At 42.4% G+C, this 19,939-nt stretch overlaps 2 protein-coding genes across 2 annotated transcripts; both read right to left on the bottom strand.

Annotated features, from left to right (window-relative positions):
- Positions 1–3,703: 3,703 nt before the first annotated feature.
- On the bottom strand, positions 3,704–6,588 carry LOC309709088 (D(1) dopamine receptor-like). Its single transcript, XM_082537543.1, has one exon. It carries the CDS (start codon positions 6,299–6,301, stop codon positions 4,931–4,933), a length of 1,371 nt encoding a protein of 456 aa, XP_082393669.1. The 5' UTR covers positions 6,302–6,588; the 3' UTR covers positions 3,704–4,930.
- A 5,321-nt stretch (positions 6,589–11,909) lies between these two features.
- chrna9a (cholinergic receptor, nicotinic, alpha 9a) lies at positions 11,910–19,503 on the bottom strand. The gene is made up of 7 exons (XM_082537445.1): positions 19,080–19,503; positions 18,771–18,916; positions 17,244–17,398; positions 16,941–17,121; positions 16,132–16,483; positions 15,202–15,812; positions 11,910–12,783 (listed from the first exon to the last, which is right to left on the bottom strand). Exons 1-7 carry the CDS (start codon positions 19,123–19,125, stop codon positions 12,613–12,615), a joined length of 1,662 nt encoding a protein of 553 aa, XP_082393571.1. The 5' UTR covers positions 19,126–19,503; the 3' UTR covers positions 11,910–12,612.
- Between the last annotated feature and the right edge of the window lie 436 nt (positions 19,504–19,939).

Here is a 19,939-nt window from a genome sequence, read left to right as displayed (position 1 = left end):
CTTGCAACGGTTGTATAGGGATCGAATGGCCCGTAGCAATGGGCCAGACACCCCATATTCCCACAACACCTCCCACAGGACACCCCGAGGGACACGGTCGAATGCCTTCTCCAAGTCCACAAAACACATGTAGACTGGTTTGGCAAACTCCCATGCACCCTCAAGTATCCTGGAGAGGATAAAGAGCTGGTCCAGTGTTCCGCGACCAGGACGAAAACCGCATTGTTCCTCCTGTATCCGAGGTTCGACTAACGGACGAACTCTCCTTTCCAGCACCCTGGCATAGACTTTCCCAGGGAGGCTGAGGAGTGTGATCCCCCTGTAGTTGGAACACACCCTCCGGTCCCCTTTCTTAAAGATGGGGACCACCACCCCGGTCTGCCAGTCCACAGGTACTGCCCCTGATCTCCACGCAACATTGCAGAGGCGTGTCAACCAGGACAGCCCTACAACGTCCAGAGCCTTCAGGAACTCGGGGCGGACCTCATCAACACCAGGGGCTCTGCCACCAAGGAGTTGTTTAACTGCCTCAGTGACCTCGCCCCCGGAAATTGGCGGGTCATTCCCCTCATCCCCAGACTCTGCTTCCTCCTCGGAAGACGTGTCAGTGGGATTAAGGAGGTCCTCGAAGTATTCCTTCCACCGCCTGACAATTTTCTCAGTCGACGTCAGCAGCGCTCCGCCAGCACTATACACAGTGCAGGTAGAGCACCGCTTTCCCCTCCTGAGACGTCTGACGGTTTGCCAGAATCTCTTCGAGGCAGTCCGAAAGTCTTTTTCCATGGCCTCTCCGAACTCCTCCCACACCCGAGTTTTTGCTTCAGCCACTGCCCGAGCCGCATTCCGCTTGGCCTGTCGATACCTGTCGGCTGCCTCCAGAGTCCCACAGGCTAACCAAGCCCGATAGGACTCCTTCTTCAGCCTGGTGGCTCCCTTCACCTCTGGTGTCCACCATTTGGTTCGGGGATTACCACCACGGCAGGCACCAACCACCTTGCGGCCGCAGCTCAATGCAGCAGCTTCGGCAATGGAGACGCTGAACATGGTGCATTCGGACTCAATGTCCCCAGTCTCCCTCGGAATGCTGTTGAAGCTCTGCCGGAGGTGTGCGTTGAAGATCTCGCGGACTGGGGCCTCTGCTAGACGTTCCCAGCACACCCTCACTACGCATTTAGGTGCACCAGGTCTGTCCAGCGTCCTCCCCCGCCACCTGATCCAACTCAGGCTCAGAAAAGTCTAAAATAGTGAGATATCTTGCAGAGGGATGCAGCAGTCTCAAAAATGCAAAGCTTCTGAAGCGTGATCATCGAACAATCAAGCGTTTCATTCAAAATAGTCAACAGGGTCGCAAGAAGCGTGTGGAAAAACCAAGGCGCAAAATAACTGCCCATGAACTGAGAAAAGTCAAGCGTGCAGCTGCCAAGATGCCACTTGCCACCAGTTTGGCCATATTTCAGAGCTGCAACATCACTGGAGTGCCCAAAAGCACAAGGTGTGCAATACTCAGAGACATGGCCAAGGTAAGAAAGGCTGAAAGACGACCACCACTGAACAAGACACACAAGCTGAAACGTCAAGACTGGGCCAAGAAATATCTCAAGACTGTTTTTTCTAAGGTTTTATGGACTGATGAAATGAGAGTGAGTCTTGATGGGCCAGATGGATGGGCCCGTGGCTGGATTGGTAAAGGGCAGAGAGCTCCAGTCTGACTCAGACGCCAGCAAGGTGGAGGTGGAGTACTGGTTTGGGCTGGTATCATCAAAGATGAGCTTGTGGGGCCTTTTCGGGTTGAGGATGGAATCAAGCTCAACTCCCAGTCCTACTGCCAGTTTCTGGAAGACACCTTCTTCAAGCAGTGGTACAGGAAGAAGTCTGCATCCTTCAAGAAAAACATGATTTTCATGCAGGACAATGCTCCATCACACGCGTCCAAGTACTCCACAGCGTGGCTGGCAAGAAAGGGTATAAAAGAAGAAAAACTAATGACATGGCCTCCTTGTTCACCTGATCTGAACCCCATTGAGAACCTGTGGTCCATCATCAAATGTGAGATTTACAAGGAGGGAAAACAGTACACCTCTCTGAACAGTGTCTGGGAGGCTGTGGTTGCTGCTGCACGCAATGTTGATGGTGAACAGATCAAAACACTGACAGAATCCATGGATGGCAGGCTTTTGAGTGTCCTTGCAAAGAAAGGTGGCTATATTGGTCGCTGATTTGTTTTTGTTTTGTTTTTGAATGTCAGAAATGTATATTTGTGAATGTGGAGATGTTATATTGGTGTCACTGGTAAAAATAAATAATTGAAATGGGTATATATTTGTTTTTTGTTAAGTTGCCTAATAATTATGCACAGTAATAGTCACCTGCACACACAGATATCCCCCTAAAATAGCTAAAACTAAAAACTACTTCCAAAAACATTCAGCTTTGATATTAATGAGTTTTTTGGGTTCATTGAGAACATGGTTGTTGTTCAATAATAAAATTATTCCTCAAAAATACAACTTGCCTAATAATTCTGCACTCCCTGTATCCTGAAAAATATATTTGATGTATTAAGCTAAAATGTAACTTCACTCATGTGTTCAAACTTTGGACCATAAAGGTTTTTATAACTCACCTGTTTGGATTTTAACGTTTAAAGTTTGGACTGTAACCACCTTGACTGAAAGCTGTGCTGACAGAAGAAGGTGTTGCAGTCACCGTCTACTAGACTAATTCTTGTCATTCAACCATGTTACTCATGTTAATGCCTCTTGGAACATTTATGATGGTTTTATTTGGAAAAACTAGATGCTATGCTATGAGGTACAGCCTATTCAGGAAGGGCTTCTTTGGTTTGAGAAACAGCTAATATATTGATGTCAGGAAAAAAGTTAACATGGGTTTAATAGAGCTTTTCACAACTCTATTCAAAAGAAAAGGAAGTTCCATTTTTTTTGGATTAGCAGTAGGGCTAAAGAAGTCCCAGGTTTCACAAGTGCTGGAAACATTCCTCTGAGATTTTTGTCCATGTTGGCATGATAGCATCACACTGTTGCAGCAAATTTGTTAGTTGCACATGCATGATGTCAACCTCCTGTTCCAACACATCCCAAATGCGCTGTTGGATTGGAATCTGCGGAGGCTATTTCAGTACAGTGAACTCACCGTCATGTTCAAGAAACCAATTTAATATTAATTAAGCTTTGTGACATAAACGATTATCCTGATATACGATGCATCAACAAGGATGGATCCAGACTTTGTAGCCTCAGTTTCCTGTTCTTACCTGATAGGAGTGGTACCACACGTGGTCTTCTGCTTGGGCTTCAAAATATGACATATTGTGCCAGAGATTTTCTTCCACATACCTTAATTGGAACAATTAGTTATTTGATATTCTCCTGCCTTCCTATCAGTTCGAAGCAGTCTAGCCATTTTCCTCTGACTGCTGATATCAATATCAATTTTCACCCAGAGACCTGCTGCTCACTGGACATTCAGCCCGTTTTCTGTAAATCCTAAACCATTTCATGTTTAAAGTCACTTAAATTGACTTTCTTGCCCATTCTTATGCTCAGTTTGAACTTCAGCAGGTAATCCTGACCAGTTGCTCCAGTGTGATTGGCTGATTGGATATTTGTATTAACAAGCAGTTCCAAAAGTATACCTAATCAAGTAGCCAGTGAGTATAGACTGGAAATGAGTAATACAGAAAGTCACCTTTACTTTTTTGTTTAGGCCTTAAAACACAAATAAAAGTGGGAAAACAGCAAATTCTGGTTTACAGGCTTATGTGTGTGTGGTTTTAGAAACAAACTGCAGTTGAAAAACATATTTCTTGTTGGTTCCATTAAGGCTTGGTGGCTCTTTCAGGTCACAACAGACGTGTTCATATTTAACACCAACAAGGTCCTGTGAAATTAAAATGAACAGATGAAAATATGCAGAAAGTTCATCCAGAGCAGACGAGACTGCGTGCCTCTGCTCTTGTGGTGGCCATTTCTGCATCAGCCTTACTGCAAAGAATCACATCTTGTGTTTTCAGGAGTTGTCACCATAAAAGCTTCTGTGTTCTTGCTGGTCAGGACATCTTTCACAGGAACAACCACTACAAATAATTCATGATTGTTTCTTTCAGGGGAAAGAGGGAGGGGTGGCTGGGTTAGGTGGGGGTGTGCGGGGGTAACAGAGTGCACCGTGCATCCACCAAGATGCACAGCTGACGGGTGCTAATGTGAGTTACTTACATAATCCCATTTCTAGAGAGTCACAAAAATCCTGACCTCTGGTAAATCTCTCTCCACACTGGGGGAAGAGAGAGAGGAAAGCCAGCTATTTGCCTTTTGAATGGCCACTCTGCAAAACCTCTGTCCTACTGAGTAAATTTTTCTGTTAATCCACCCATCCATGTAAAACATCTACTCCGATCTGAAAGCTGGAGGTGAGGGTGAGAAGGATGCACCTCCCTCTGCCTGATTCAAGCATGTATTCACCTACGGGTGTCCCCTTTACTTCCAAAGTACAACTATATATATTTTCTTCATAAAAGGGTCATATTTTCTCCCTTTTTCTTCTCCACCTAATTCAGCCTGCTATTTTTATAAACTTTTCAACAGCCCCCCTTCAAATTTTGATTCAGAATATTTTAACCTAAAGATTTTGTTGGGCACTGATCAGCAAAGATAAAGCTTATGTCTACACACAGGTAGAAACAGCTGCACCACCCACAGTTATCCAAACACACTCCCTAATCCCAGGATGGGAAAAAGACTTTAGAAGACATCCAGATGTAGTGTAGCAGTAAGGTGGGTTATTTTGTGGGTCCTCGAGATCTCCCTGGTGGGAAAAATTCAGTGCTTCACTTTTCCTGTCCCTCTACATCCGGGGTTTAGTCTGTTCTCCTTGTGTTTGCCTTACCCCTCGACCCCTGAAATGATCCCGCTCAGATGGGAATGTGCGTCAGCTTGTCTCTGTCGCTCCTGTCCTCAGTGTCCGTCACTTGTTCTGACCTCGTCCCTCTGTGATAAAACACAGTCACCGTAGTGTTCCCGCTGTCCTCACTTCCCCTCGTGTTTGTCGCGCAGGAGACGTCCAGCCTCACCTTCGTCGGGCTTTCTCGCTTGGAGTTTCCCGCCTGGTTACTCGCCATTACCGTCTCCACCGCGGCACTCACCGCGGCCAAAAATCCGCGTCCCCGGCAGCGCAACAGGCGCAGGAAAGCGTCTCTGAAGTCCGCGTTGAACGCATATATGACCGGGTTTAGAGACGAATTGCTCCAGCCGATCCACACAAAGACATCAAAAGTTTTTTCACTAACGCAGTAAGGGCCGCGTTGGGCCGCCGGAGCAGCTGGTCCGGGACAGAAAGGCAGAGCGCAGTTGAGGATAAAGAAAGGCAGCCAGCAGCAGACGAACACGCCCATTATGATGCTCAGAGTTTTGAGCACTTTTGTCTCTTTTCTGATGGAGACTTTGAGCTCGCAGTGTGACTGATTAGAGGGCTGGCAGTCCGGATGTAGACTGGTGTGAGACTGAGACGAGCGGGTGCTCATTTCTGTGCACAGGTGTGAAATCAGTTCAGGAACGTCCGAGCGGCAACTCTGCGCGTGCTCAGCAGCCCGCTCCAAGGAGGATATCATGCGTATCTGCATTTGGGCTATCCGGTAGATGCGTGTGTATGTCACAATCATGATCGCGACCGGGATGTAGAAGCTGATGAGGGAGGAGGAGATGGCATATGTGCGGCTGAGGCTTGAGTCACAGCTGTCAATACTACTACCGTAGTGCGCCGGATTCTCCCCGGTTGGGTCACCGATCTCCGCCCGGTGCCAGTTTAGCTGTACAGGAACGAAGGAGATGACCACAGACACTGTCCAGGTCACACCGATGATGACGGATGCAACCCTCCTATTCATACTCCTCTCATAGCGAAACGGGTTGGAGATGGCCCAGTATCGGTCCACACTAATGACGCACAGGTTTAGGATGGAGGCCGTTGAACACATGATGTCGCAGGCCAGCCAGGTTTTACAGAAGCCCCCGAACGGCCAGAAACCGGCCACTTCGGCCACCGCTTTCCACGGCATCACCAGCACGGCCACCAGGAGGTCCGACAGAGCCAACGACACGATGAAGACGTTGGTTACTTTTGCGCGCAGGTGCCGATAGCGATAAACGGCCGCGCACACCGTGAAGTTACCTAAAAGTGTCCAAATGATGAGCAGCGCCAGAACACAGCCCGTCAAGACGCGGTGCGCCGGTAACCCTTCCCGGCTCCTAGCTCCTACCAGCGCCAAGCCGGTTGTATTATTCATCGCCTCGTCCTGCGCTCGGCCACATGTCGAAGTTAAAGTGCGAGAATCCTCGCCACTAACAAAACAAGAGTCTTAATGGTAACCCACAGTGGCGACTGAGTGTCCTGCTCCACTCGGGCTGATCTCAGCTTCTGCTCTGAGCGCACAGCAGACTGACTGGGGACCTGATGCACCACCAGCTATGCTCACTGCTGACAGCACAGCTCCCAGACGCGCAGAGCTGAGAGAAGTTTGCCACCTGAGAAAAGCAGAAATCATGTCGAGCCATTTTTAATTTTCTCTGTGAACAGTTTCATTCTGCATTACTGTTTGAGATTAATCCCTTCCCGGTCTCTCACTCTCGCTCTCGCTCTCTCTCTTATTTTCCTAATCTCAGGACTCTTACCATCAGTGGAGACGTTGCTGTAACTAAATGAAAGCAGGATGATTCAACACAAACACACAAAAGACTTTCCTTTACAGATGTTCCCATTAATTTAGGCCAGTTTTTCAGTTCATAGAGATTACAGCCAGAAATGCTGAAACTAAAATCCCCCCATAGCGTTTTATTATTACAATTTTTTTGTTTCATGCATTTGAATCAGGATATTCGTTTTGGTTTTCTTTGTTTTTTCTTTCCTCACAGACACATTCAGTGTCTCTAATCTTTATTTATAACAGTGTCTTGAATATTTATGTATGACAGGAATACATGGCTTTTTGGTTTATTATCTAAATATAGTTGTCAAGATATTCTATGTGGCAGGCAGAGTGTGGACCCAAATGCAGGACACAGAAACAGTCCTTAACTCCAAAAAGTTGTATTGCTTTGTATTTTAGTATTCTCACAAAAACCAAAAATACAAAAGCCAAGACAGTGCTGGAATCAAAAATGCAGAAAACTCAGAAGCTAAGGAAAAACTAAGGGAAAACACAAAATACAGGAGCACACTACTAGAGAGGAGCCTCAGAAAGTAAATACACAAGAGGTGGGAGCACAGCTGGAACTAAAGTTAAACTAAACCCTTAACTAAACTTAACTAAAACCTAAAAAATGACACAAAAGTTACCAAAACAAAACTAACTAACTAAAACAGGAGACAGCTAAGACAGAGCCGGAGACTTAACAAGGTACGGGAAACACACAGCAGGCAGAATAAACTGAAACGGAATATAAGAAAACTATAGCCAAGTATTAAAAATATAGCCTGAGGATGTAAACAAACATAATATCTGCAATCCATTAATTAAAAAAGAGTCCATAACACACAACGTTGCATCAAAAGACCCAGGACCATGACATCTCTTCATCTGGTTTCACTCAAAAATATTTGCATGTTTTCAAAACAGTGAAGTCAGTCACATCATTTGTAGTGTTTATTTTCCCTCAATCACCCAGTATCCAAACAATCACGTCCTTAATCTCATTATATTGGTTTATCAGCTAATCATTATTTTCACATAATTTCTGTAAATCCATGCTTTGGTCAAGGACACAGGAGAATTGTTACAGTATCAAATTATTCAATTTCACAACAATAGTTTGATTTTCTGCTCAAAAAGATGCTTTGACTGACCAGGAGACAGCTGGCCTGTATCCAAAGGTAACAAAAACACCTACAAAATCCAGTTTGTCACATTTTCAGTCTTATAATAAGTTAACAGACTGCTGGCTGTTACTTACGATGATGGTGATATGGTGTTTTTTTAATATTAACTCTCAGAGATTCAGACTGTATTCCCTTATGTTTTGTTTTACCATGTATTCATGCACTGTGTTGTACTGTTTTATCTGCCAGGCCTCTGGTAGAGAACCCAAACTTGAAGTATAAAAAAAAAACACGGTCAATCCTTCAAGCTCGGGTCCTCTACCTGAGGCCTGGGAGCTTGAGGGTCCTGCGCAGTATCTTAGCTGTTATATATTATAGATATATATATACATGACATGCATACACATTTCTTCAGAGGACTTTGACATAAACTTCTTTTCTGGAGACTTAATCTAACCCAAACTCAGACTACTACTTTACTCACTTTACTTTCAGGTGAACACTGAAACGAAGTCGGAGAACAAGTGCTCAGCTGAAATAAAGTAATTTACATTACTGGAATTCATATTTTGTCTCCAAAACAGAGTTAGGTCAAGACTGTATAAACAGAATAATGGTCTGTTCCCACAACATCAGTAATACAAGTGCACTCAAACACAGACACACACAGACGCACAGGGCAGTGGATAAAAGCAGAGTTTTTGGCTGGGAACAGAAGCAGATGGCACAGTTGAAGTCACAACATCGGTAATGATGCTGAAATAGCACTCAAGCAATATTTGATCTTTATTAATGGCAATGGGATTTTATTCGAAAAAAGGTTTAAATGAAAGAGATAGAGATAGCAGCACAAAGCAGAGGGCGTGGAGGTGATCATCAGATTATGTCTGTCACCGTTGAGATTTTGTACTTTTTTTGTGCTTTTGGCAGGGTAAGACATACAAAGGAATTAGGTCTCTTCGTTGAAATGAAAGTGTTTACACATGGGCATTAACTCCCTGTTGCAGGTAATGGTCAAATCAAAGAAGACAGTTTAAAGGCCAGAGCATATTATAGTAATTAATAATAGTAATTATTGTGCCAGCAAACACATGAATGGTAAACATTTAACACAAAGTGTTAGTGCTGTTATTGTACACAGTGGTAAGTTCCAGCATTCACAAAGCTGCATTCAGTCTCATCTCTTGTCCCTGTGCTGTCTCTCTGCAGAGATCCTAACACTTACTGTCAAACTGCTTTTCCATCTTTGGGATTTCCTTGTCGCACTTTTCTCGTTCTCTTCACAGGTTGTCCTCCAGTGTCTCTTGGGGCTTTCTTCACTAACCTTTTGTTGCTCAAACTTTATTTTGATGGGTTTTACTTCATCCTCGAAGGGCCTCAGTTCTCAGCTTTTCCATCCTCTGCTTTTCCATCTGCATGTCCATTTCTTTGTGAATTTTCTTCCTCTGATCTGTGAGTCCATCATCCATTTGCTTTTCCCCCTCTTCTCCTCTGAACTCTGGACGAATTAATTTAAGTGTCTTCAAAGAAACTCTCGTCACATCTTCCCTTTTGTATTTCCTGAACTTCCCCTTCAGTATTTTTATTTTTTTACTGTAATCTTTTTAGATCCTCTCCTCCATTGATTTTATCCCTTTCTCTTTCTACTCCACCTGCTCCTCAAACATGTTGGTAACTTTGTGAGGTCTTATCAGTCAAGTCTTACTCAGAACTTCAGTCAACTGCTTCTCTTGTATCTTCTCCTTTCTGTCATTTTCCTCAGGCTCTCCCCTAAAATCCTCCCCATTTCTCTTACCAGTTTCTCCTTCCTCTGATTTTTGCTGAACCATCTTTAAATTTCTCTCATAGTGCTAATTTGTTACATTCTGCTGCTCCTAGTCCTCATTCAATAACCACTTCTCCATCTGTAGGTGATGAGCTACATCTTCATCCATTTTCTAGCAATTTCCTGTGATTTTGTGCTTTTTTTTTTAATTACCTTGCTTCATAATATCCACCAAGCAAAATGACTTCCAGCACCTGTTCTTTGCTACAACATAGTACTTTCCATCTCTTGTGGCCAGCAGCTCAGCCAGATTCCTGCTCCCACCTATCACACCCCGTTCATGGATGTGCACCACCAAGAAATGTCTATTAGTTCTGTCTCACTTCCTCTTTTTCCTCCTATCTAGGAAGTAGAGGAGGCTAATACACCTTTCTTCTTCCACTTTCTTCTTCACTTTTTGTGAACAAGGAAGGAAAAAGCAAAGTGCAAAACTGATGAATGACATGAATTATTGTTTATCCTCATTATTCTCCCAAAACACTGTAGTTCTGTAGATATCTCGGTAGGTATGTCAGACCATATGGTCCCTCTGGACTCTAACTGTCATTACTGCTTTTTTTCTCATGATTGAAGAAAGTTTGTATATCTGAAGCACTCGGCTCAGCAGGCCTCTGCTCTGAGAAAACACAGTCCAGAAAGAAGCAGCCTGATAATGCAGATACAAGCAGTTTGTGAAGAGGTTGGGAGGAGTGTTGTCAACAGGATAGTAATGTGATATTTATATATGTATTTGTCATTTAGGTACCAGGGGTCAAAAATGAGTTGGTATTCTGTCCTTGTTGAGGTCAAACAATCCAAAGAAACAGACTGAAGCAGACACATCTGCACAAGAATGTCTAAAAGTCTTTGCAATAACTTTGTGTTGCATCTCTTGGCGAGAGGAAATTATCAGCTAAATGTTGTCCTTCGTGTTGCTTTCATAGCACGCTGCTAACTGTAGGCTAACTCAGTATTTCTTTTTCCAAACTCCACTAGATGGAAGCAAAGATTAGTTCTTCTCATAACAGCCTGACAGCGATGTCTTTGTGACAGCAATGACAAGGAGGACAGTAGACTTTTTTTTAAAGATTAAGCAACAATTGATTGTTTTTTTTATTATTGATGTAATTTTTTAAAAAATACTGCAGAAAGAAAATCATTTAGTCAGCTATGAAGGAATTTATTTGGTGTCTGAAAATGGGAAGATAAATAATAATGAACTTCAATTTAAGCCTGCAATAAACTTTATTACTTTCTATTACTAATATTTCCTTCCAATTCGAAAAAGATTTAAAGAACAATGTACTTTTTTGTTGTTGTTGTTTTGTGTTTTTTATTTAGGAACATGAGAGCCAGTCAGTTGCATTAATGCTTTTGCCATCCAGGAACTGTCTACACACTCTGGCCACATGAGGATGATCATTGTCCTCCAGAAGGAACCAGAGGCCCACTGAACGAGCCCAACCTCTGACTGTTGGCCAAAAATGTGAAAATCTGTATAAGATTTCAAGGATTTCCCTCCCAGACCTTCACCCACTGCCAAACCAGTCATGTTGGATCATGCTCTGTGTGTGTGTGTGTGTGTGTGTGTGTGTGTGTGTGTGTTTTATATGCTTGTCTACCTGATTTTAATGAGTACTGACTTATAGAAAAAGTGCTAATACATTAATTTATGATTCTATCCTCTGTTTTTACCTCTTGTACTGTTAAAGTATCTATGGGACATTTGGTTATGCAAGTTCATTCATTAATTCATTCAGTCAGTAACTGAATCGTCTCTAATTTGACCTAATCTGCCCTCCAGAGGCTCTTTTCTGAATTGAAACATTTAAATAAAATAAACCAGGTTCATTCAGTTGCCTGCCCTCTACAGTCCAAACAAACTGCTAATCATCAAAAAAAAAAACAGGTGAGGGAAAATGAGTGTCTGTGATATGGATAAGATACAATGTTAAGTTTATAAGCTGCATTTTATATAAAAAAAAACAAAAACAAAAACAGGACAATAAGAAGGGGACAGAATTCACAAACACACCAAATAAGATTTAAACCACCACAAACTGAGCAACAATCATTTTTAATAACACAATATCAAAGGTTTATTTTTAATTGTGCCATTGAGCAAAGTGTAAATTAGCAATAAGGTAGAGTGCATCACCCTTTATTGTGAAAAAGTATCACTAAGGTCAGATAGTGTGTTAAAAGTCTTTGTGAGGTAAATTTTCACCTTTTCTCTTCAAGTATGGAGAACTTAAGATAAGATAAGATAAGATAAGATAAGATAAGATAAGATAAGATAACCTTTATTAGTCCCACATGTGGGAAATTTGTTTTGTAAACCAATGTCAGTTTCATGTGGCTTTAACAGCATTAACTCACACGATCTACCAGTGATAGTGTCTATAAGGATAGATGTGATTCATAGGCTGTGTCATCGACATTTACACTGTTTCAAAAGTATTTCAGGTTTTCCTCTTGGTGCTCCCTCCCACATCGTAGCCAACTCTGGAAAATAGCATCCTCTGGTTGCTTAAAACGTAAGGCAAGAAATGTAATGCCTATAGCTGGATGTTTGGCTGTTAGCTCATCAATAATAGAGTCCATGCATGTTCAAGGCAAGGCCTGGATTGTCTTACTGCTCCACTGCTCTGTGACACATGCAAACAGATCTTACATAAACTAACCGAGAGGCTTTCCGTGCACACGTGTGGTTAAATGGATGATTTGTGTGCAGTGACCTCGTCTTCTTTACGTCGAAACAAAACAAAAACCCCAGACAAACACTTACACACACACACACACACACACACACACACACACACACACACACACACACACACACACACACACACAATACTGACATGAAACACGGTTTTCTTGCGGACAAAATAGTCTTCATTTGTCTCACGTTGCATTAAAGTCAAACAGAGGTGTAACAAGACTGGAGGTTTAGTGTCGATGAAAAGTAGAAGAAGCTATCAAGACGCCTTGGCAATGATGAGAATGCTCATGAGGAAGACCATGACGAAAAAGATCCACATAAAAAACCGATCCATCACCTTGGCAACTTTCTTCCACTCTGCTACCTTGATGCACGTGGCTCTCTGCTCACGGAAACAGTTTGCAATGTACTCGATGTTCTTAACCACCTGAAGAAAGGACAGATGGATACTTAAAGGTTATTTATATAACATCCAGAAAGCCATTGCTGCTAATGACACTTGTGGCCATTAGACAAACTGCAGTCTATAAGTTTCTAGAATTTACATGACAGCAAGAGGTACATACCAGACCGTTCAGCGCTGTTATGTTGCAGTGTTGCATTTGCTGTAGTTCCTTTATGCTTTAACACACTTAGTTTGAAACATCGTCTAAATTTAATTTAATTTCAAAGGACACCAGGGCATGAGAATACATCACCAGGGAAGTCTAACAAAAACACTTTTACAAATTGCTGGCTTTCCCCCAAATAAGGTTTTTAAAAAGATTTTTCCCTGGAAGTTTTACTACTATCAGTGCTGTCAGGTGAGTCCAGTGTCTCCTCCTTATAATCTTCCTCATTTTCCCCCCTTTTCTGTGGGAAACAGTTTCTTGCTTTGTACCATTGCTTTTATTTATTCTTGGATAAACACACAGTCGGACTCAACACTTAAGATGCACCATGGCTTACGTTGGCTGATGAAGCATTTTGGTGTTCATGTGCATAAAAAAAGGTTTGCAAGCTATTTATAACTTTGCTGATAAATTAATTTACTGATTAAGCCATTTAAAACGATCCAGATTACCAGCCATGGCAGCCCTGAGGGTCTGAATAAATTAGCTTACTCGCACTACATTCGATAGTTAGGCAGGCTAAAATTACCTAACATTAGCAAGAAGAAAGCTTGGGGTTGGCTTTTTCTCTTGAGGTTGTCCTATTTGGTTTTCTTCTGCCTCATGTTAGCCAGTGTTAGCAACAATTCCAAGTGTTAAAGTGGACTGAAACTATCCGGTTATGATGTTCCAGCATTTCCCAGGATGCAGCCTAACTGCTCATCTGCTTTATACCAGTTGAAGTTCAGGGTCTTGCTGCTGCAGTCAGCATTCACTCAGATTTCACTCTGGATTCTTGACTAGCTTAACGTTAGCATGCCCTCTTGGCAGATGCTTTCAAAAACCCAAAGTTGTGTTAGCAGCATGATGTGTTTGTTTCTGTCCTGGATGCAGTTTTCCACTTTACCATTTATTTTGTCCTTTTGTGCAATAATAATAAAATAAATGTCCATATCTACGCTCTAGACTGTCGCTATTTTCCTCCTCTGAAATGCAAACTGAAATCAGTTGATTGTAGTACGAGTGCAAGAACCAACAACGGGATCGATAGGTAGACATGCTAACAATTTTAAGAATTTGGACTAGAAACCGGTTCCCTAATGCTGTAGTCAGGTGCTGCTTCCTCCTGATACCATAAGATGCTTGCTTAATATAAAGAAAATAATATCCAACTCCCACTTACACCCTCAACATATTTTTTTCTTTCTCAGCACTGTGTTTCTAAATCACGCATGATTTTTTAAAAATGAGATATTGGCTCAATGCTTCATCCATGAAAATACTGGGAAGTTTAGTACAGATTAATACTGGATAAACTGGTTAGTTTGCAGTACTGTGGTGAAGTTTACAGTGATGCAATATGTTGGACTGGTGCAGGGTAGTCTGTGGCGTTCATTGTCAGTGTACGGTTACATCAAGACATCAATTTATATTTAAGCTGATCAGCTTACATATTGTTCAGTTCAGTTAAATCCCAAAAGATCAGTAAGCTTCAGATCAGCAGGAACAGAGTGTTAATGGTCTATATGCAAAGAAAACCAATCTACTGGAACTCACAATACAAGCTTTTATAGATCATTCAGAAGTAGCTTGAAATTTCCAGGTATTTAACCCCAAACTTCTGGATAATATCTAAAATTTTTTGACTTTGATCTAAATCTTCCTGGCATTTTCCTTCCAGTGGCAGAAATAAGCTTCTAAAGTTTTGTGTGTCTATTTCTAGGTGGTTTTCCGAGGTTGCACAACTAAACCAGATATTAGGGTTTCCCCTATCTGACAAAGCACAGTTTAACCCCTGGCCAACACAAATGGATTTCTGACTTGCCAACATAGCAGCTAGCTCACTAATCTTAGTTTGTGTCCTCGCTAACATTTTTAAAGAAAAATCCTCATTAATTGATTACTCATTGGTTTCTGTCCTTATCTGGAGTTTCTTTTAGAGTTTATGCTGTGATGAAACAAACTGTTTTGTGGTTTGTACATTTCCTTGTTCCTTGCCAGCTATTGTTCCGTAATGGCAAAGGGGCAGAAGAGAGACACTGAGGGAGGGATCATTAAAATGAAAATAACTCCTTCCCCATTCACCAAGTTCACAGGCTGTAAGGGGCAACCCAAAGACATGGAGAAGATGTCATTTTACCACTCACACACTGGCAATAAAAAATATTAAACATATAAAAGTCCTACATATCGCTTCTAAATTAATATTAGTTGCGTTTAAAAGTAGTAAAGGATGAAACAGCATGAAGTGTCACCTGTTTATGTTGGATAGAGGGGCAGCAGCAGGGACAGGCAGGGACTTGAATCTTCTCTGAGGAATAGAGGATCTGCTCCTTAAACCCCCCATTCAGGTGTTGGAGGTGCAGTGGATGCCGAGGAGCCTGGTAATCTAGTTCATCCCTCCTGATGTGGTGGTAACGCTGAGTGGGCTCATGCTTTGCGTCACCCCTCTCCAGCCTGGAAGCGTGGTTGTTATGGTTGTTGTAATGGTGATGCCTGCTGTTGGTGTTGCCATTTGCTTGTCTTTTGTGATGGTTTTTGTGATGATGTACACCATTCCCATTGCTGTATTTGTTTGGATCACTGTCAGTATAGTAGAAGCCATCATGGAAGCGGTCGTCATGGTAGCAGCTCTTATCACCCATTGGTTCCTCTGGGTAGAGCGGGGTCCTCTCGCTTTCTGGCGTGGTGCAGTTCTCCCCGACTTCATAGACAAAGAAGATTTTTGACATGTAGTCAATGATGAGCACCTTAGCCCAGTAAGGGACTGGTTTGGCTTCAGCACCGCAGAAATGAATGTTCATGATGAAGATGGTGAGAGAAGTGGAGGCTGTGATCATAGTCATGGTGGCAATGTAGTACTTCCCTAAAAAGGAAGATAGAAGAAATTACAGATTTATAAATAGAGTCTATTAAAAAGTCTGTAAAAATAATAAATACATAGGGTCAAGTGTATGGGTAGCTTAAAAGTAGGTAATACTGGTTTATTTATCTTGAGATACCATGCAAAATTTTAATATATAACCACAAGACTAAGTAACCAGTGGGGCCCCGATTTATGTGTAAAATCTGTCAAAATTTTGACCTTGTGCTTTATATTTTTGAATGAATTTTTATGCATTTTTATTATGCCTGTTTTTATTATGACTTTCTACAGTTTCCATACTTCCATAAATAAATCAGACCTATGTAGGGCATGCTTTCTGCAGGAGGCATGCTCTCAGCCACCAACAACTGGAACACAGTGAGCGCCAGCAGAACCGTCACCCCCAAGGAAACTTTCTCCCCCGAGTCGGCTGGAAGGTAGAAGCCCAGCGGAGCCAGGAAGGAGATGAGTAAGCAGGGGAGGAGCAAGTTGAAGATGTAGAAGGAGGAGCGCCTCTTCAGGAGCAGGGTGTAGGTGATTTCAGTGTAAGGATCGGAACAGCAGCCATACATCATGACGTTTCTAACCGCTGGCATGCCGTGACACTCCCACTCCACATTCTCCACAAAGTCAGACAGGTCCCCGCTGTCCATGCCCAAACTGATGTCCACCTGTGTGGAGTCCATACAAAAGCACGATGAAAAGATGTTAGTGAAACATGTACAAACAAGTAGAACTACGATGATGAAATCATGTTAAAACCAAGAAAATGAACATTTAAATCACACAAAAACAACACCCACCACAATAACTTAAACCCAGTGTTGCAAATTAGAAAATCATTCCACCCTGGAAAACAACAGTTCAAAGAAAAGCTCAAAATTACCACAATGAGTGTATTTAAACTTCTACCACAACTGTATGGAGAAATAAGCTCCTTAAACATCTACTTTAGCACATTTTGCTTGTGTTCATCTGTTCACTCAGTAGGGTCCATGAGTGTTTCCATACTTTCTATCACTGAGTTCAGCAGTGAGAACATACTGATAAATATTTAAGACGCTATGTGTTTGTCAGCCATATATCTGTCTCCTTCTTGCTCTACATGCTCCCTGTGTGCAGACACACCTGGTTTCCATTGTAGGTCCAGGAGCCAAATGTGAGATTGCACTGCTGCCAGTCAAAGGGGAAGTAGGAGACGTCCACCACACAAGAGCTCTTTGTGATGGCCGGAGAGTCCCAGATGATCTCTCCGTTGTAACGCAGCTTCACGTTAGTGTTGGATGGGCCTGACGACTCCTCATCTGCTCTACGTGGACAAAAACAGAAGGAATGCGTGAGCTCGATCAGATGCACCTTTTCCATTTGATTAACTATAAAAATATGATTCCTCATCTTCTTTCTGTTCTTCTGTCTTTGTTTGTTACTGACTTGTTATAGAGGACAATGTCGGGCTTCCAAACCAGGTCACTGGGGATGTTGATCATTTCAAGGTCATCATATTCCTCCTTGTCCCACTTCAGGTAGGCATCATGCCAGACCTGCCTGATCCACAGGTATGTGGTTAACACCTGATTCCTCTCATCCTAAACACACACGAACATAGACACAGTGACAGTGCCTCGATTTATGGCTCCCACAAACGGAGTACACTTGAAGACTCCTACTTTATATTACATTATCCTAAGTGTGATCCTCACAGTACACTGAAAGGCTGTATGCTGAAACCCATCTTTATCTGTAGCTCTGAAGATGTGACCACTGGGAGTAAAGAAGCTCTGTGAAAACAGCCTCTTTGTCAGATCTGAGAAGAGGCCTACAAAGGTTAAATGATCTGGGTTTCCCAGCTAGTGCTTTTAGAAATGTAAATTTGTTACTGAATGCTTGAGTTTCAAACTGGAGGCGTGGAGTTTCATAACAGCCAGTGAGGGTCTAACACAGCAGGCTGGTATAAAGGGGACTAAGTGTGGGAACCATGGGGTTTGGTGGGTGCTTGGCATTTGGAAATCGCAAATTCTTCAAATTAGCATAAATATGATTATATCTTTATTCAGTTGCAACATTGCTTATCTTCATTATGACAACCGCAGAGCAACCTCAGCACTAAAACATACACGACTGAGTGTCAAAAAGATGGAGCGGGTGAGTGTTTTAGTCTGCGCAGGCATGCCTAATAAAGTGGAGGCTGAGTGTATGTGAGTTATTACCACTGTACAATAAATCATCTGAAACATGTTACAGGAAAATGTGACTGTCAGCTGCTTCTTAAATTTCTTATCTCTACAGCTCAGATTGTCATCAGATCGATGTAAAATGTTACCGCATAATACCGCATTATTTGTTTTTTATTACACACCATCTTAACCCTTAACACCTACTGAAGCATATTAAATATATGGATTTTTTTCTGGGTTTTTAGGACTTTTGCATCATCAGTGGGATTTTTTACTCCTCTGAAAATCCAAAATAAATTGCATAATACATCTTTAAGCAATACATTTGAGGGGGAAAAGCCAGATGTAGAAAATATGACACAAATTAAAACTCATATATTTAATTTTTTATTGGAATTGTCTGCAATGGTTTCATTGTCCATGCTTTAAAGGGTTAAAGTGCAACCTCGGCATAATGCCACTCTGGATTTTATTGCAAAAACTGTGCATGTCACTGTTAAAATGTTGAACCGGTGTGGCCAAGCAGTGGTCAAATCCACACAATGTTTCTTCTAATATAGCAGTCATCTCACAGTTTGAAAAGGGAACAAATACACCTAGCTATTGATAAATGTAATTAAATTTAAAAAAAACTACAAAATACCTTAATTTTTTTCCACATTATATATTCCCCTGCAGGCTTTTAAAGAAATGATGGCTTGGATTTGGACATACGCGTCCCAGACTCGTATTGAAAAGTTTAAGTAACAAAAGGGGGCGACCACAAACGTTCCTCTCTACTCACCATATCTTTGATCTGTGACAGAGTGATCTGCAGGGAGACATTGAGGGCTTTGTCTGTGTCCTCTACAGGTCTCAGAGCATTGGAGTAGTTCTCCATCAGGTCGTTTAGAAGTTTATGGGCATAATGACCCTGAGCACAATGGGACACTGAGGAGCAACACACAGAAAGAGAATGGAAGGCTGCACTAAACAGAGAGAAGGAAACTACAGATGATGAAGAGTAACAAATCTAACTTGGCTTATTAAAGCAAACTCCCGCCTCAGCGGTGCAACAGTTAGTGACAGCTGCGGCATCAAAATGAGAACTGACCTCGCACCAAAAGGCCGATCCAAACCATCAGCAATGCCTTCCTCATTCTTAACCGGTCACAGGCCCAAGGATCAATTATTCAGCAAAGCAGTCGCTGGGACAGCTTGTGTCCTAATCCAGCGTCACTCGATTCTGATCTCCATTCTCCCTCGCTGAAGCCGAGCCAGCCGAGACCACAGAAAATTCTCGAAATCTTACATCCTGTCAGAAGCTCTCAATGCTTCGCTAGTTGTTAGTCGCAGTTCGTCTCTGTCACTGTCTCTCTCTGTGTGTAATCGCTACTGGAACAGGACCTGGAGCTATCACACACACATACACGCACACACAATCACACATGCATGCACACACAACCACACAAACACTCAAACACAGGTACAGGTGCAGTATCACATAGCACACATGCACTGGGTGAAATGCGATGCCTGCAGCCCCATCCACTTCTGTACATGACCACAACCAGCTGTATGACACACACACTCATGCACACACACACACACACACACACACACACACACACACACACACACACACACACACGCTGAACCCTACTGTGTTACACAGCTAATGACAAATGTCAGTCACACACATTCAGTGCATCTCAGTGACACTTTCTTGCCCATGTTCATGTCATTTAACAGGAACACTGAGGATGTGAAACGAGTCAAACATTTCACATGACAATGAATTTTACACAGATCCGGGTCTAAATCTGTAAACAGGAATTTAATAACATGGCAACAGATCAGCCACTGAGAGCAGATTTCATCTTCAGCTGTTGAGGAATCTACACCTAATAGATCTCTGTCATACCACCCAGCAGTCCTGGCATCTTTAACACTTATGCTAAAGTACTGCTTCCA

The sequence above is a fragment of the Aulonocara stuartgranti genome (genome assembly GCF_965226115.1).
Source record: "Aulonocara stuartgranti genome assembly, chromosome: 6".
NCBI lineage: Eukaryota > Metazoa > Chordata > Actinopteri > Cichliformes > Cichlidae > Aulonocara > Aulonocara stuartgranti.
The sequence above is the reverse complement of the archived record's forward strand: the minus strand, read 5'-3'. Positions and strand labels throughout refer to the sequence as shown.

What these genes read in the sequence shown, in the direction of transcription:
- LOC309709088 (XM_082537543.1), bottom strand. Translation starts at nt 6,301, where the DNA reads ATGAATAATACAACCGGCTTGGCGCTGGTAGGAGCTAGGAGCCGGGAA.
- chrna9a (XM_082537445.1), bottom strand. Translation starts at nt 19,125, where the DNA reads ATGAGGAAGGCATTGCTGATGGTTTGGATCGGCCTTTTGGTGCGAG. An exon ending in GATCGGCCTTTTGGTGCGAG is followed by an intron (nt 18,917 to 19,079) that starts GTCAGTTCTCAT and finishes GTTGCTCCTCAG; the next exon opens with TGTCCCATTGTGCTCAGGGT. An exon ending in AGAAAGCATGCCCTACATAG is followed by an intron (nt 15,813 to 16,131) that starts GTCTGATTTATT and finishes CTTCCTTTTTAG; the next exon opens with GGAAGTACTACATTGCCACC.